The 19,697-nt window shown below is 37.0% G+C and overlaps 1 protein-coding gene across 1 annotated transcript in view; it reads right to left on the reverse strand.

Annotated features, from left to right (window-relative positions):
* Positions 1 to 1,881: 1,881 nt before the first annotated feature.
* Positions 1,882 to 19,697, reverse strand: part of LOC120531223 (sterol 26-hydroxylase, mitochondrial-like) — a 76,674-nt gene continuing 58,858 nt past the window's right edge. Inside the window, exons 5-9 of the mRNA XM_039756445.1 lie at positions 15,939 to 16,102; positions 14,944 to 15,110; positions 10,696 to 10,777; positions 8,561 to 8,761; positions 1,882 to 6,719 (exon numbers count right to left, since the gene is read on the reverse strand). Coding sequence (XP_039612379.1) covers positions 6,540 to 6,719; positions 8,561 to 8,761; positions 10,696 to 10,777; positions 14,944 to 15,110; positions 15,939 to 16,102 — 794 coding nt within the window. The 3' untranslated portion in view covers positions 1,882 to 6,539. The remainder of the gene's footprint in view (positions 6,720 to 8,560; positions 8,762 to 10,695; positions 10,778 to 14,943; positions 15,111 to 15,938; positions 16,103 to 19,697) is intronic.

Genomic DNA, 19,697 nt, shown 5'->3' on the forward strand with positions numbered 1-19,697 from the left:
CCCCTGACAAGAAACACAGTTTGTTTTTTGTGAACATTGCTTTGGGGGCTAACTTCTTTCTTGTCATTTTACTGAACTGCAGTCATTTTACCTTTTTGTCATGCACCTATTTTCACCACGGTGAACCTTCAGGTAACCAAATTCACGAGGCATATCACAGTGGATTGGTCATACAGTGCTGTATGCATCAGTTTCACTATCCGCATCAACGTCTGATGACCGATTCAAATTGTCATCACTATCGTTTGATTCAACTAATGGTTCTGCTTCAGTTTGTTCTAAAGCTGACTTTACAGGTGCTCCTTTACAAGCCATTGTGTTTTAGCTGAAGGCTCCGCCCCACTCATAAATATTGATGAGTAACCTTAGAGTGGCAAAATGCAAAGAAATATTTAAGATTTTTTTGCAGCATAATGTTATTTTATCTACTGCCCCAAGAATTATTTAGAGTTAACACTGTTAAAATGGGTCATTACACATCACCCCAAATCTGAATCGGGATTAGCAGTAGTTACATAGAATTGCATACCCGAGTCATGCTCAGTGTTAACAACAAGGAGGTTAAAACTGAGTTTCCTATGGATGGTAACAGGACATGAAAAGATATTGTGAAGAATATTTGCATTAAGTTCCTTGTTTTCATAACCAAAAAATCCATCCATCCATTATCCATCTTGCTATATCCTAACTACAGGGTGACGGAGGTCTGCTGGAGCCAATCCCAGCCAACACAGGGTGCAAGGCAGGAAATAAACCCCAGGCAGGGCGCCAGCCCACAACAGTAACAAAATAATCAATTTTATAAAATGTCCATCTCAAGGTATTTTAGAAAGCAAAAGAAAGAGCACAGATACATAAAACATAATTGTTGTAGGCACCAATGATTGGTGGTTCAGCTACTAAGGTTAACGTCCTTCAACATGCTGCAGATGTTCTACCAGACGGTTGTGGCGAGTGTCCTCTTCCACGCGATAGTGTGCTGGGGAGGCAGCATAAAGATGAAGGACGCCTCACACCTGGACAAACTTGTGAGGAAGGCAGGCTCTATTGTAGGAATGAAGCTGGACAGTTTAACATCTGTGGCAGAGCGACGGGCACTGAGCAGGCTCCTGTCAATCATGAAGAATCCACTGCATCCACTTAACAGTGTCATCTCCAGGCAGAGGAGTAGCTTCAGTGACAGACTTTTGTCACTGTCTTGCTCCACTGACAGACTGAGGAGGTCATTCCTCTCCCACACAATGTGACTCTTCAGTTCCACCCAGGGGAATAAATACTAACATTATTCTAAGTTATTGTCTGTTTTTATATGCATTTTTATTACTCTTTAATTTAATATTGTTTTTTGTATCAGTATACTGCTGCTGAATTATGTGAATTTCCCCTTGGGATTAATAAAGTATCTATCTATCTATCTATCTATCTATCTATCTATCTATCTATCTATCTATCTATCTATCTATCTATCTATCTATCTATCTATCTATCTATCTACTGTGTTTAATGTATTTTGCCATCTACTGTAAATAATACGAAGTGCACCATCGCTTGTAAAGCAAACCTACCACTCGAAAGGGGCTTACTTGAGGCAAGTTTGTTGTAATTTAGCTTATGCAATGGTGGATAAGCTTTACAAAACTGGCTGTTTCTTTTTTATATTGAACACAACAAAATTCATGTTGAAACAGTGTCACACATTGTCACAGTGATTAAAGGTGAATTGCTTTCATTTAACCCTTATTATTTAATGCTGAGTGGCACAGTGGTTTAGTGCTCTTGTGGCACAGATCAAGCACCCTTGACATGAATCCCTTACCTGCTTGTTATCTGTTTGGACATTCTTCCTATGTCTGTGTAAGTTTTTTTTCTCTAAGTGCCCTGGTTATTTCCAAAAGAGGTTCTTGGTAAGTACACTTGCATTTCCAAAGTGGAGCTGTGTCAGTGTGGGTACGTGTATCCCCTATCATACTGTAAGTTGGCATCCCGTCCAGGATTTGTTCCAGTCTTGTGCTGCTGGTACAGGATTTGGTTGCTTACAGTCCTGAAGTGGATTAAGTGAAAGAATGTTTTGTTATTGCTGGGTAAATATAGTAATTTGACTTAGAACTGAAAATATTTAGAACTGCAACTTGTCATTATAACATAAAACATTTCTCTTCAAAATAAAAATTATGTACGGTAATTATTTTTTTTAATATAAATTTGACACATGGTAAGAACTAGCAATTTTGTTATGACATGTTAACACTACTCTGCATGGAATTTTTAGTTACTGCTAAGTTGCAGAGCAAAGCTGAGTTTACTAACATTTTATTTCAAATAATGAAAATGGTTTAAAACTCTGGAACTGATGAGTTTCACAAAGACTGATAAAGAAATAAAACCAATTTTCACAAGGGGTTGTTATGTTTGAAGTTAAAAATGTATATACTGCAATTCATTAGAGGTAAAAATTGGGACACAACTAGCAGTGTCTTCACACATCATGTTGGCTGCACTGCCAACCCACACAACTTTTCCAAAAATGCATTTCTGGCATGGTATCTACAAGTATGCAGTGCCGTATTGTCATCTAGTGGTCTCTTAGAAAATAATCACACTGAACAACACAGGAACATGAGAGATGAGTTAAAGGGATCAGGACATTTAATCCAGGCTTTTCTCATTCTCTCATCTTTCCAAAAAACAGTTCATGTAAGATTATTACTTAGTAACTTGTTTTATTAAGTTATCTGGGTGAATAAAAAATAAAATTTGTGTGACACTTTATTCTCATCTAAACACTGTGGGGTTGTGAACCCCAAGTCTAATGGGACTTTGAATTATTTGTCATAATATATGCAACATTTGTTTCCTCATGAAGCATCTTGTTTTATTAAAAAGGAGGATGTCAGTCTCTAAGACAAAATGTGTTTCAGTCTGACAAGACTTCCCTCCATAGGCAATACTGTCATTAGCCATCAGTAGACCGAAAAGAGAATGGCTCACCTTTTTGTGCACACTGTGAACTTAAATAGCCTTAATCTTCCAGCTGCTTCACAATGGTGGCCAAATGCCAAACTACAGTCTGAAGAGATATAGCCAGTATGCTATCGATTAAATCTTGCACCTTGTATGAATAGCTCAAAATAGCACCTCGATATATACCTTCAAAATATAATATGATTTTTTTTTACGAATGCATGATTGTTAGGTATAACAGAAACATAAAGGTTCTTATCCATAAAATGTGCTGTACTGTTTAGCAATTTAACAACTACATTATTTAAAATTTGTACAGTTTACAAATGTCCCTTAAGAGTGTTATGCTTATAGAGAACTAAAAGTAGTACTTTTGTAGCGACAATTTTTGCTTAGAAGGTCTCAAATTACATTACAGACGGCCCTCAGGTTACAGACAAGCTCTGTTCCTGGCGACGTTTATAATCTGATTTCATATGCAACTTGAAAAAGGAAAATGGAAAACAGGTACAATTCCTTATTACTTAGAGAGAAACTGTTGAAAATCTACCGAAAAAAATGACAGCAAAGAAATATTACCGTGATTTAAATCATAAAATGCAAATAATTTAGCTAAAATGAACCATGGGTATGTATAGTATGTCGACATTTTGTTTAATCGTTTTAAAGTCTTTAACTCTTTGGGGGCTGAATATTTTTTCCAAGAAATGCAGTTTTCTGAAAAGCACACAAAGCAACAGTTTCACATGTAAATCAATATAAAATGTCTGTTGCTGTGTGCTATGGCCACCAGTTTGCTGTTTCTTGTGGCTTGAGCCACTCATGGCTGGCTGCCAAGTTGACTTTGCATGGCAGGGGTGGTAGCGGAAGTCACAGTCGCAGTGCAATGCAATCTGGTTTGTACCGCTTGTCAATAAACAAGACGGTCTACCCAGTCTACCCTGTAAGTGACGGTCTACCCAGGCAAACGTTGCCATAGGTGTATCAGCTACAGGTATGTGTTGAGCACCACAATCAGCTGGGGACCGGTCAGCTGATGCGGATACCTCACTTTCATTTTTGATCTCGATCTCCAGATCACTTGTATCAAAATCGGAGTCCAACAAGTCAGAGTCCAATTCAGTGATAATTTACAAAACGTCATCCACTGAGTATTTTCATTTTGTTCTCTTGCCAAATGACGATACCATTTTTGCTGTTGTTTGCTCTTCACTACTCATGCAAGCACAGGGAATCTCAGTCAGACCAACCAAGCTAACTTTTCTTCTAGCAAAGAGAGTCAAACTAAAACATAACGGTGGGTTTTGTCACCGTTTACAGTTGATCACCAACCTCAACCCCTCTTGTTGACAAAAGTCGACATCAGCCCTAAAAGAGTTAATAAAGATGCAGTACTACAGAGATGAAAAAGTGATAACGTTGGCAAGAAAACCCACCACTAACTGATAATTTATTTCTCCACACAGACGTGCTGTTTTTGCCAAATGATTACTACGAATATTTTTTCCCCTTCCCGCAGCTATACTCACTGTGATGACACAGCTTAGATGTGTATTTATGCTGCTGGGAATTACAAGTAGTGGCTTTTCCCGCTTGGTTAAAGTGTCACCTGCCAAAAGAGCTGGTTAGCTGTGACATAGGTTACACGGAGATGCATGTACTAACAGTTACATTCGCTGACGCATGCACAAACAATGATTGAGAGTGATGGCAAAGTCTGTAGAGCGCAGTACTGTTTCTTGCTGTTAGTGACACCTGCTAACAAGCTTGCTTCATTCATCCGTAAAAAATGGAAGTCACCAGATGAAAATTTACTTAAAGTCAGCTGAAAAGAAAAATTCAGTGGCTTTATGTGGTCATTTGTATCTGCAGAACTGTCATAACCTAAGACCCGTTTACATGTATTACGTGCGCAAACAGCAATGGTTTGGTGTGGGACATTTCTTCAACCATAATGCCACTGTATCGCTTTTTTCTATGGAGTAGGCCATGGCAAGTATTCATTTCCCTACTGCTTTCATTCAGTATGCTAGTTCTAAACTACAACTTGTGTGGAAAAGGTAAAAGTGTAATTAAAAAAAAAAAAGAAAATTGTAGTATGGACTACACAAAGGCATGGTTCTACAGTATATCAAATAGGCAAAAGATTTTAAAGGAACAAATGTTTTAAGTGTCACATTATTAAGGGATACCCTTTTAAGAGGCTGCCACATTCTCCAAAATGGTTCACTTTGGTTTTTGACATATTACAGTCTCCTTCAGATGTGCTGATCTGCACAGAGGTTACACAGTTAAGTGTTTTACTTCATCAAAATCTGCCTACTCCATTTTCACTACCTTCTTGCACCAGTTCCCTTTATCTAGAGCTCAAAACCTGTGGCAGCTCTCTATCATCCCCTATCTCATGTATTTCTTTTTTCAATTTTGATTCAACATTCATCTTTCAATTCACTAAAAAAGCATCTTGCTATTTCATTTAGGTAGGATTAAGAACTGCACTCCTCCTCTGCCTTGAACTGGGACTCAATCTTTAAAGGAATCAAAAACTGTCCCAAAAGCTCGAATCACAAGTTTATTCAATATAAAATTGTCAATAAGATTTGTACAATTCTTTTAAAACAATATTTAACAGGTTTAGCTCCTGTCACAATTTGTAATTTATGCTGTCTTAAAGTGCCTAGCTTCTTTTTTTATATGTTTTGATCCTGCAGTCATTTTTGATGTCTTTGTTCCTTGTTCTCTACAGCTCTTTTTTAACTCCTTAATTTTTCATTGTACTCCTTTTCATCCTCTAATAAGAAACTGATTTTACTGAGTTCTTCATTGCAATGATCCTCCTGGCATCTTGCTGGAAAAAGAACAATCAATTTCTAATAAATTCCTGGAGGAGCTTATTTTATATCTTTTTATGCTTATGTTAATTTATTTTATGTTAACCGAGATGAGTAAGGCATGCTGTTAGCACTTTTTGAGATGGGCACCAGTGGGATGGGGACTTATTCATTTTTCTTTTTTTTATGTTGAACTTATCTTATTTGGTTGTTTCCTTTTTTCTCTTTAAAATAATAAAAAAATGTTTACAATAAAAAAATGACACATTTTTGGTGAGTAGTGATGAGCAAAACAGAGAACTTTGTATTCGCATAGAGTTTTAGCAAACTGACACTAAAATTCACTTCGTTGACAATTTGGCTATTGAGAATCTCACTAAAAAAATTGGGAATGGGGGTGGTTTTTGAGGTAGAAAACAAGGAATATTGTTCCACATTTACAAACTGTGTTATCAATGCCACAGCACAAAGTAAAATGCTACATACCAGCCAGATTTTCAGACCAACTGCACTCGAGTGAAATTTTCAATAATGCGACTTTGAGTTTTGTTCAATGGCTGCTCTTTTCTCTTCTGTATCAAGTTAAACTTATTAAATTGATCATCATCATAGGGTCACTTGTGAGACAAAATATGAATGTTTTATCTATCATCCTTTGTCATTGTCATCTAAGCACAGTGTTATACAATATTAGAGGGAAGACATTACTGGGAGCCAATTAACTTTACGCTCCTTCCACTGCCTATTTTATCCCACCATATGTTTATGCATAGAAGTATCCGAATCCTGGCTGGAATTAAATGAGGATCTTTCATGCCTTTCAACAAAGTGCAAGTTGACGGGCCGGTCAGCCACCAGGACAATGCGATTGTGTGATTTAATCTCTCCCATCTTTGAATCAGGCAGTATTTCAAAATGTTGGATTATCTGAAAAAGAAACAGTAACTGCCGTTAGCAAGAGCAAATAATAAAAAAAACGTACTACTTCACTTAATGATCTAAAGATTGTGGAAAGAACTTTGACTTCAGATTCAAATAAAAGGCCTGTAAACAGACTGATTTATGAGATATAGATAAACCTGTAGGGCAAGATATGTTGTTGTCATGTGATATGAAAACTAAACACTGGAAATGACACTCTACTAGAAGGCTACTCAGTTTTGTTTTGTTTTTTGTGTAAGTGGGCCACGTTAGAACAGAATTGTATGAAATTGCACTGGAAAAGGGAGGTAGGGTGAGAAAGTGTGGATGTAGGATGTAGACAACAGGGTTTTGCTGCATCTCCCAAGACTCTTTCAAACAAAAACATGTGTAAGTGTGATGCTTGCCAAAGGAGCATGTGTTTTTTTCAATGGCATGGATGGATCCCTGAAAACATATTAAAGAAGAAGGGTGTATTATTACAACCATATCCATAATAGAATGGCTTACAAGCTAATTTTGTATTAAATTGAATTTTAAGACATGGTAATCAGTTACACAGGAGAAACTTTGGTGAGCAGCATGATTTTTCCAGTTGCTGGGCTATGAAATCAGATATTAGAATATACTAGGGGAAACAACACAAATAGATGGATACATTTCCTCACTTTAAGTAACTAATTTTTGTAAGAAAATTTTATTTAAATTTAAAAGCTCCACATACAAAATGATAAAAAAAATGATCATTCTAAATTTTACTTTAGTAATTGTGCAATTAAATAGATGATAAAAGGGAGAGTATAAAAAAGCAGGACATGTTTACACAGCTTTATTAATGTCTGCAGGGTTTGCAATTGTTGTGACTTTGCTGCAGAAAAAGGCTTGTCCTTAAAAGAACGAAAGCAAGTCAGACCAGAAAACAAAAAGAGCTGGGAGAAACACAAAGACTGGAGAAGGTGTCAATATAAGGATATTATATTATTTTAAAATACTGAATAAGTAATACTGAATGGTATCTAATCTAAAGGTGTGCCCTGGCTCTTCCAGAATTTTTTTTGTGGAAATAAGCTTACAATATGTTCATATAGCAATTAAAAATTCTTGTCCTAAAATAATATAACATGTTAACATTGTCACAGATGTCTGGTGTTCATACCTGGCCATGACGCCTGGAGGGACCGGATAGAGACATTAAAAGCTTACGGTTTAGAAGGACACAACCGCCCTGGAGCAGGAGAGGACCACGAGAGAGGAGGAGAGACTTTCCTACTCGTTGGGACCCGTGGCCACCGCCAGGGGGCGCATTAAGCCTCCTAGAACCCGGGAGAACTTTACTTCCACCACACTTGACAAGATGGCGGAGGAACCTGCCAGGGACGCCCGGAGTGCTTCCGGGGCAAAGGGCAGCACTTCCGCCACACCAGGAAGTGCTGCTGGAAGTTCATTTACAGCCACCTGGAATGCATCCGGGCAGGAATAAAAGGGCCCTCCTCCTAACAGTCGGGGAGCTAGAGTCGGGAGTGGGAGCAGGACAAAGCTCCCAGGAAAAGATTGGCGGCTAAGGACTGAGTGATAGAAGAGTTCTTTGGGGTGATTATTGCTTTGTGCATTGTGTGGTGTTTGGGACTGTGTTTGTTAATGATTAATAAACGTGTGAACTTTATAAAGATGTGGTTTCCGACTGGTGGTGTCCGGACAAGTCTCACAACATGTAAAACTGCATAGAGCAAAACTTAGGACAAATATGTACATATGTTACCATTTAAATACATGTTTTTATCTCCTACAATATAAAGAATTTCAAGCATCTATTATTTTTTGGTTAAAGATTGAAAATCCAATCTTACCCGTGCAAGCAACAGATGCATTTCAAGTTCAGCAATCCTGCGACCAGCACACCCTCGCACACCATACCCAAATGGAACTGAACCAAATGGGTTAGGTCTGGCCCGACCATCTCTTAACCAACGATCTGGTATGAATTTCCAATGTTCTGGAAAAACGTCTTCATCGTGACTTATGGCATAATGGCACAATACAAATAGTGTCTGGAAATTGCAAAAAAACAAGATGTATATGCTTAATCCATAAAATTCTTTCCACTCATAAAAAACATTTTTCATTAAAAAAACAGTCAGGCAAGTTATCTATAAGCTTAACCACACGGGAGGAGTACCCAGTAAACCTGCCTCGTAGTGCATGAGTTTGTGTCTATCTAAAATGGACTTAGGCTTTTTACTGCCATGATAGGCTCAAACCTGAAATGCATACGTAAATTAATAAAAGTTATATATGGACAAATGTTTAATTGTAAGCAGCCATGATATCCAACCAAAATTAAACATCTCACTGAGGTCTGTGAACTCCTTAAGCTTTGTACTCATATAATCTACTTATCACATACTATTCTTTCATATATCTTATATCGCATATTTTATTTCAACTTATTATTATTATATTCCATTACTTGTTTTTCCTTTTAATTATACATTCCTACTTTTTTGTCATTATTATGCTATATAAGCCTATGAGAAAAGGGCTTTGACAAGAAAAATGATAAATAAGTTAGGGTTGGGGGTATAGTGCTGAAACTCTATTATACACTGATTAGTTTAGTGTACCAAAACATTATTATCCCAAATATACTGTATATAAAAAAAAAATTGAGCTACCACACGCTGGTATTGGGAGCCCACAACTGCTGAACCCCAGACTCGCTAGAGCACCATAGTTACTGACTTGTGACTTCTGAATTGAGGCCCTCATTAATCTTCCATCTTCTAAACTAGTGATAGCATCTGGACAATATAATGTCAAGTGCACCAAGGACACTTTGGCTAACTGCTGCACTCATTTCTGTCAACTTTTATTGGGGGATCTCCTAGCAGGGACTGTTTTAGGATTTGTAAGATGAAAGATTCTTTAATACAAATTAAGTATAAAATGAACTGTTTTTTTGTTGTTGTGCTTATTTTTTACTATTGTGGCTCTGAGAGAGCACTTTAAATGGAACAACTTTTCCCCCGTGCCTTTCCTTGAATTGACCATCCACTCACTGCTGGACACATTAATTATCTACAGATTATAAATTCATGTAGAATAGTAAAATGAAAATTTGCCAATGCTCATCTAATCCCCATAAGCACATTAAATGACTAAAACTTGCTCTGGCCATAACCTATTACATTTCCAGCATCAATCATCAACATTCATCTACACAGACTTACTTAACAAATGGCTTGATGTTTAACCTGATGTTTGCCCACCCAGAAGAAGAAGGTCACACAAGAAGGTCCACTGTTTCTGTTTAGCAGAAACCTTTGACCTTCATAGCGCCCATGAATGACATGTGGGCCACACCCCTGAAAATCCCTTGCTATAGAGTTTTTCATATTCCATGTTAGATAAATGTACTTTAGTTTAAACAAATAATGATGTATAGAAATACATGCTTTATATGTCTATTTACACATAGCTGTGTCTAACCATGGCCAACCCACTCCAGTAGATTTATAATATAACACAGCATTCTCAAAGCCGCTCAATCCAATTCAGGGTCATGGCAGGTCAGATGTCTAACTACCACAAAATTGATACTTTTTTTTCTACATTTATAAGTTTGGGGCTTTCATTTTTAGGTCAAGGTGGCAAAAAGGTATGCCTTCTATTATAATATGCATATGAATTTACACATCTATTTACGATTTTGAACCTATTCTATGCATTACCCACACATCACTGGGTTCAGGGCAGAAACCACCTTTGATGGAACACCAGTCCACCACAAGGCACATTTATTCACGTCTGCCCAGTTTACAGTCATCTGTCAATTTAATCTTCATTCTAAATGACTTTAAATTTGGTAAGATTCTCTTCTACTTGCTATTTACTGATTTACTTCATGTCATAGCCTAGATTTGGGTAAAAAAAAAGTTTCATATATGAAATTTACAAAAGAATAAATAAATAAACACATATTTACATTTTTGGGGAACCAATGGCCACCAATCATCACTTCTTTTTCAACATTGCTTCGGGCATTGGTAGTAACAACTGGATACATTCTGCAACCAAAAACACAAACATCAGAAACACTGGATTGCATGTTATTCGGTTAAGTTTATAGTATAACAGACATTAGTTTTTCACTTTGTTCCTCACGTGTTTGACAGAAATAAGGTGCTTTTTTTATTTACAGTTGGGAGCAGCATGTCATACTGTAGTTGTTCGCAATGTCTTGCTCATTTGGGCTCCAGTGCAGCATCTCCCTCCACCACTACATTATATTTTCCCCAGTCTTACAATAGAAATTAGAAACATTACTTGTGTTTGTGTTTATCTACCAGTACACTAGGGGGACCTTCAAATTGTGGGGCTTAGTCTTGTTGTTTTGTCTCCCACACTGCTTAATTCAATGGCACAATGTTAAAATTTTCCTATTTTGGCCATGTTCATTTTTCCAGAATTTTAATTTTTCATGTTATTTTATAAGAGGAATCAGATGTACATAGGGTCCAAATCATCGGCAAATTTTTCACATTAATTTAAATGAAGTTGCAGTAGAATCATCTCTCTACGTATAAAACAACAAAACATATGGTGTCCGTGCCTGGGCCTAACATCATCTGGGGCTGGACTGTCCAATGAACTAAGGCAACAAGACACACAAAGAATATCTGGTGAAAAGAGGTTCCTGAATGCACAACTTGATCAAAACAAACACCATTGTGCCACTGTAACCATTTTACTAAAGGGGCATTTTTCTCTGCTAGTAAGAGTATATTTTTAATTATATATACTACTCTATATTTATTACTTTGAGTATTCATTTAACTACAAAAATTTATGTTTTTTTGCTCAATAAAATAAGTCCAAAGCCTGTTCATCCATAAAGCCCTTTGCCCTCCTCAAGACCAGGACACATATGCAATTAACTAAGCCAAATCAATACATGATTTGATAAATTTAAATATGTAGGGCTATCTAAAAATCAGGATCAAATAACCAAAAAAACATCAATCATTTTCAGTAGAGGAACACAAAATAAAAACTACAGAATGAGGCAAGGCTCAAGTCATTGAATCTTCTTCTGTCTACATACTTCTATTTACATGGCTTACTGCATATCAAGGACACAGGATGCTTAAACCAAGACATGAAAGCTATAGCATAACTAAATCAGCAGGAGAGATCATCCAGGCGACACAGCTAGCAGCCTAGAAACCACATTAGACATCTGCAGCTCTTAAAAGCTATGCAGTGCATGGTTGTCGATGAAAACCAGGAGCCACTTAGATGAAAGCAGTTTACCTTGATCTTGGTAGCTGGTTTAAAACCACTGCAGGTCAGAGGGAAGAGAAGCCAGGGTTAAAGATGGAAAATAGAAAGTGAGAGAGACAGAGAGAGAGAGAGAGAGAGAGAGATGGCAGGGGATAGGGAGAGTGATTTGTGCACTTAAAAGGTGGACAACTGAGTGAGCCACGGCATCTGGCAAACCCGGGACAAATCTTGTTAAGGAAGAACAAGTGGCCTGTTTTTGTTAAAAGGGTGCTTTGGACTGCATGATCATTTTCTAAAACAGTCCTAGCTCTTAGGCATTTAAAACAAAATTAACATTATAAGAAATAATATTAGATTTAACTTTTTCTGTCTGGTGATATGGAAAAATATTATTATAATTATTTCATACCCAATCAAATAAACTCTCTTATAACTCAATTTTTTTTTAACTAGTCTTACAGTCTACCTTTTACAGTGCATCCGGAAAGTAGCATCACTTTTTCCACATTTTGTTATGTTACAACCTTATTCCAAAATGGATTAAATTCATTTTTTTCCTCAGAATTCTACACACAACACCCCATAATGACAATGTGAAAAAGTTTACTTGAGCTTTTTTGCAAATTTATTAAAAATAAAAAAACTGAGAAATCACATGTCCTGTTTTTAACCCATTGCTTGTTCCCTGAAAAATACTTATTTGTGTAACTTTGAAAATTATATTATTTTTCAGTCTTCACTTCTTTTTTTTTAAACTTTTGACAGTTTACCGCTTACCTTTGTACAATTTCAGGTTATCAGCTGGACTTGAACTGTTTGAATTTCAATAAAAACTGTAAAAATAGGAGTGTGTTGCAAAAGTTTTGATTGGCAGTTGTCACACACGTGTGAATAGGAGGCAGCTGAAGGGTTTGGAGACGAATGGCAATACATCTGCCCAGGGGTGGCAGGGTGCACTAACACTCTTTCTAAGTTCCCTGCAGACCTTTCCTGGGAAATCCCACCAGGAGCCACCACCTCGACTCGGGACACCCCACTTCCGGTCCCGGCCCCGAGGATGACATCACTTCCCCCAGACTTCCTATAAAGCCTCACACCTTTTCACTGGAATTCAGTTCTGTTTTGGACTCGGGCTTGTAAACTTGACTAAAACTAAAAAGCATTAACTTTTGCAACCAGGATACTGAATTATACAGGTGGCTGCCCCAAATCTTGCCATGTCTCTTGTCCCTTCTTATTACACAGTGTAATTTTCATTGAGAGGATATTATCATGCAAGCAACACCTGTAGGTGTATGTCACTGGCCTTGCATTCTCTACCAAAGGAGGCGGGATAAAAAAAAAACCAACAAAGGTGTTTAGTTAGCCAGGTTCAAGGTATATTTGATTTTGATGTTATTTGCTTAGTGTCACTCTCTCATCCATCTCTCTTTGAAGCTGCAATATAGCAGGCTTCAAAATGATGTCCTGGATAGTTTACGGATATTTTATGCCCCAGTGTGCTGTGTATTTTTAAGTAATTTGTCATTTGTTTAGCTCTTTCAAAGAAAATGACCAGGACAACCTGAAAGGAGAACCTTCTGGCCTTGTTAGAGATGATTTTGCATATTTTTTCACGTGTAAGCTGTGCTCATTCCAATTGAATTATGCAGCCCTTTCAAGGGTAACGGTGAGGCAGCCAGCCTCTAGCTCCTACTAAGGTAATCTTAAGCAGATAGCCTCAGCCATATTGCTCTGTTTGATTTGTGCAGCCCTTTCAAATGCAACAATCTTGGAAATTCCAGCAGGAGTGTGGCTCATGAAGTAACTCTTGGTCTTTGCTAAGGCATTCCTGAAGTGCAGCCCTTTCAGGGGAAGTGATCCAGGGGCAGGAATAGGTCCTTTGCTTCTGCTGAGGTGTTCTTGCTTTGTATTTAATTTGTATCCCAGCAGAGGCAGTGACAGGCCCTTGGCCTCTGTTGCATTTGAGACAGGAGTGATGAGTGAATGCCAAATAAATAAGTACCACAGGGTGTACATGTACAACAAGCCTAATAATTAAGGCATTTCTAGGTTTAACTTGTCCACCAAAATAAAAAGAACTTTAGAGGGTTAAAGTATCTTTTATGAACACTTTTAAATGTCAAAACACTAGTATTCCAAAAATGTCACAAACTGAACAAAACCCAGGTTCATTACTTTATCAATGTAATATTTGTAGCCAACAAGACCTTAATCCTAAATTACATTTTTGTGGACTTTTAATTTCTATCTATCTATCTATCTATCTATCTATCTATCTATCTATCTATCTATCTATCTATCTATCTATCTATCTATCTATCTATCTTGCCAACTATAACAAAATGAATATCTATCTATCTATCTATCTATCTATCTATCTATCTATCTAATGATCGATAAATTGTGTTATGGTAATGTGCAAGGATGTCAGTAAATGAAAAAGAAGATGGCAGCTCAAAAGGATTCTCAGAATGTTAGAAGACAAGTGACCTACAATATTAAGTTCCAAGCAAAAATGAAATAAAGAATGAAAAAATTATGCTGACTGGTGGAAAGGCACATTAATCACTACAAAAACAAATGTTTGTCATAGCCTACACAGAATACAAGCTCAAGAACTATGTTCTGAGGTGCTAGAGAGTGTTTTATGGGATGTTAGAGGCCAGAAGACCTATTATGTGCCGATTATGTCTGATCATTTGTGAGGAAGGGTGTTATATTGTGGAGGTGGAGAAGAACAGACAGAGTAGTCGTAGTGGGCTTGCTGTGGTTACATGCACAAATGACTACAGAGTCAAGAGATCATACTGGAAAGGTAATTGCTTTGGTGGGATGACCACCTACCCATTAAAATATATTAAAATATTTTAAAGTGCATGCACAAACAAAAAATACATTTGTTTCATTAGATTGTGATATTGAAAAAATAGTTAATGAAAAACAAAACCTCAGAGTTTCCTTGATGACAGCTTTAAGAAGAGGCATGTTTGAAATATCTTCAACGGTTGGTATCTTCTTATTGGGCAGCTGTTTTTGTACTTCATGATAAAGAGCATTTTGGACTGCCAGGTTCCGAGACAGCTCATACAAGGCAAAGGTCATGGTGTTGGATGTCTGTAATGAAAAAAAAAAATGTGTTTTGCACATAAGCATGTAAGGTGTTAACTACAAAAAAAAACAGATTTTATTATTGAAGTTACTGGTTATGAAAAGGTGAATTTCTACATAATGATGTACATTTTAGAATGACTATGAATAAGCAAATACTCTAATGAGACAACATACCCATCAAGATGCTAAGAACTTCCTACTTATGAAAATATAAACCTGCAGTAGACAATAACCAAGGATACCAACAAGAAAATGTATATGATAAAATAAATATTAAGGGTGATACAAGAGTTAATGAAAAAAAGAAGAGGCAATAGTGTAATAAAAAAATATTAATATGAAAGAAATAGTACAATAAAAAAAATCAGAACATAATCTGAAATGAAATAAACATGAATTGCTGCAGTGGTGTAAATTAGTAGAACATATAAATATGGCATGAGCTTATATTATCAATTAACATGCATAAACAGCCAATTTAACAAATTTTCTTGATGACAGCTTTAAGAAGAGGGATGTTTTAAGTTTCTTTGCAAATAAACTGATTGCTACTTGAGGTATCTTTAACTAATTTCATTTTGTCATTTTGGCAGCTCTGCTTTTATTATTTGAAATACAGGACTATGCAAAGGTCTTACATCACCTAAGAAAATTATTTTTAAAAGTACTCATTTGGTCAAGTATTTTTCCTCAAGTAGGTCATGTTAGCTTAAAATGTGTTGAATGAATAACCGGAATAAATGGAGGCCACCATCAAAGGTGGCCTGCTCAAACCGATATATCACCAAAAGATACAGAATCCTACTATTCAAATATTAACATTAGTTGTACCGTATCAACTCCAGCCAGCAGGAGCTCTGCCACACTTCCATACACATCTTTGGTGGCAAGCTTGCCATTGGATAGCAGATAGGTCAGGTACTCCCCTTTTATCTCTTCGCCTTTCATCAAATGAGACTGTATTTCATCCATCTTCTTGTCCACAAGTTTCTTAGCTGCAAAACAATACATCTAAAGCCAACATTACTCAGATCAAATAATGAGTAGTGCAGTCCTTTTGGAATTTGTATACCATTAAAGGCGACAAATGCTTGTGTCTGATGTCTGAAGGAATATGAAGGAAAATCCACTATGAAAATTACCCCATTTAGGTAGTAAAGAATCATTGCATGCTCTGGAATTGGGGTCTATATCTAACAAAACTAAATTTAGGGAAATAATCTGATTGCTGTCTGATCTCTGTGGATAATCACAATTAGGATTTCAAGCGAATACTATGAGAATTAACCTCTGGGATCTCTTAAACCCACTTTTCTTTTACTTCAGGGGCGGGTGGCAATGAAAGAAGCGGGTTGTGCATGGAGCCACATAAGCCTCCACAAGACCAGGCAGGCGGGACTGCCAGTGAGATATAATGTTGCAACGCTGAAGCAGTGCTGAAATGGTAGTGAAAACATTGACTTGCCTTCTCTTGTACTAAATAAGAAAGGTAAATAGTGTTCACTCTTTTTAATTCTGCTTCCTATGGAACAGGCAAGTTCTGAAGAAGTTATTTTTTTCCTCTTTTGCTAATGTCTGGGTAGGTACATTAGAAAGTGAATGGATGAATGTGGTAATCTGTTTATCCATTTAAGTGTCATACAGTAGGTACCAAGACACACAGTCTTGATATTTAGCTAACCTTAAACTCACATATTGCTGCAATAAAAGGAAGAATTCCATTATAGGTAATCACTCTGACACGAATATGAGCTTCTCCTCTAAATTCCATACATATTTATTGATGATTATTTTCAAGGTAGTATCACTTGATGGCTGATCCTTGTTTCTATTGCTGGAACTCTCTCTAACAAACTCTGTAGCTTGTACGAAGTGTGTATAAAAAATAACTGGACTGCTGTTGTTGTTATTGCTCTAGGGAGGGGAGGGCCAATATGGGTCAATGCTCTCTTATCTTAGATCTTAAGAAAAGCTTCTTATCAGTTTCAACTTAACATCTCAAACTGTCTGACTCCAACAGTCATTTAAGTTCTTCTGCTACTTTCAGAAAAATGTTGTGACCCAAAGTTGAACAACGAAGCAACTTGAAATTTCTTGTTAAACTTCAATGATTGATGACAACACCCAGAAAATCAACAAAATTGTGCAAGGTGACTGTTGACTAAGTGTTAGGATGAATAGTGAAATGGTTAATATTGATAAAATTACTGTGTGGAACATTTTGCATGAAAAACTTAACATGCGGAAAGTTTGTGCAGAAATGGTTCGGTGAGCTCTCTCTGTTCTTTAGAAGGAAAATCGCTGAGCAATTTGTTCAGATGTTTTTGAGAGTATTGATCAAACAGAAAAAAATATCCCAGCAAATGGATCACCCACCGTACTCACCCGACCTGGCATTATGTGGCTTCTTTTTGTTTCCAAGAGTAAAAAGCACTTTGAAAGGGAAGCATTCTGAATCAACAGATGTCATGAAATAAACAGCAACGGCTTCCATGAAAGCACTCAAAGAAGTCGTCTTTAAACACTGCTTTGAGCAATGGAACAAGCGTCTCCAGTGGTGTGTGGATGCAGGGGGCAAGCATATTGAAGGGGAAAAGTAAATTTTGTAAATTTGAAAATAATAAAATATTTTATGGCATCAGTCCAGTTATTTTTTATACACACCTCATATATTTACTCAGTAATTTTCAGGAAGACCTAATACTAAATATCTGAGTATTTGGAGACTTTTTACTTAATAGATTTGCAGACTAAAGCACATCTATATAATATACAAACTATTAATATTACTTCGATTTATAATACTGAAGATGAGTGAGCTCAAAGCACACTCTCTTTTTTTGTTTTGCTTTGTAAACAGGGCGAATACACTCGATACCTGTGTGAACCAAAGACTTCAGTGGTGGTTTTAGTGTTTTATCTGTTGAAATTTTGTTCACAGGCTTTGTTCTCTAATTGCATAAGGTGTATCCGTTTTGGGTATCAAATTAAGTCTTTTATTTTTGTCATGTGTAATCTGTGTTTAAATGACCGCTATTTCTGCCAAATGTACTGGGGACAGGATTTTTCACCCACAGACTAATAGTTAATATATAATTAGAAAGGGTTTTGGACAGAAACAACACAGTGCAGAACAACAGATCTCCAGCTGTATGTTCTGGCTCTGTGTTGGGCAGTGTGGTGACCCAGTGTTTGATCCTGTCACCACTGAGTTCATGGGACCTGCTCAACTAGTCTGAATGGAGTTTACAAGTTGTCACTTGTCACCAGGTGCACTGGTTTCTTCCCAAACCCCTTTCATGCCTGCAAGCATTGGAAGCCTCCTACACTGACTTTATAGAATAATGTGTTTTCTGGAAGTGGTCTGCAAGATGGGTGGAACACTTTTTCTCAATGTATCTGTTTCCCTCTTTACAGTAGAAGGTGACCAGCCAAAAGATGTCTAGTGTCATATTGTTTTCATGTCCTGCCTCTTCTGTTTAACCAAGAATAAAACAATTATTTCCCTAAACAGGGTGTCACTTGACCAGAGCAGCCTGGGCACATAACTTGCTTTTGTGATTCCATTTCTATCCACAAGAGGGCACCAACATTGTATTCTTTATCCTGATGGAGCAGAACTGCTTTAGCTTCAAGTATACTTTTCCTCGATTTTTCTTATAAAACAGGGTACTCCAGGGTGCAGTCCCAAACCTCCACATGCCTATTTTTTTTATACACACCCTGAAGATATTCACTTCAAGTCAGTGTGTGACTTCTGATTGTCTGTATGATTATTCATGTGTGAGTGTAGCCTGCAATGGCATTATGTCCATAGATGGTTCCAGCATTGTGTCTGCTGCTGTTGCTGGAAAAGACCCCAGCTCTCCATGATCATGTAGAAAACTGGGTCAAAAAATAAACTGATGCATGATAGACTAGTTTATGAAATATTTTCAATTTGAGAATTTCTTGCCTTATAGAATTGCTCATTTATTTTTATTCAGTATTTTAGGATTTGAATCCTTTTGCAATATTAAAAAAAACAATCTTCACTTCATACTGCGACTTTCATGATAAGAACAAGTTTTAAAGTGTTCCAATAAACAATGTGATCAAATGACCTATACTCTATGACCCCAAGATTACCTAAAATATTATACCAAAGTTGAAAGAGTCATACATCAGAGTACATGGTTAATTTAAAGTAATTGATTTAAAATATGAGTGAGCTTTTAAAGTATTTAACACACTTGATATTTTAAAATGAATATAACAAAAGACTTGACTATCAGTTTACATGTGACTGACAGTTTATGAATGTGCAATTGTGTTTCCTTGTGGGTTTATAATGAGGATCTACTGTATATATATAATTCACTAAGGCAAGACAACCATGGAAAGCACGCCGGAAGAGGCGTGGATTCACTAAGCTGCCGACAAGTGAGACACCTATGGCGCACGCAGGAAAGAACCACGCCCACCAACTCCAAGACCATTGGATACGACGACAACTCGCAGGGCCACGCCCACCAACTTGGACGCGACGACACAGAAAAAATGCCGTCATTTATATTCATCTGTCATAGAGGCCACATGCAGTGCAGGTCA

This window comes from Polypterus senegalus, chromosome 6 (genome assembly GCF_016835505.1).
Source record: "Polypterus senegalus isolate Bchr_013 chromosome 6, ASM1683550v1, whole genome shotgun sequence".
NCBI lineage: Eukaryota > Metazoa > Chordata > Cladistia > Polypteriformes > Polypteridae > Polypterus > Polypterus senegalus.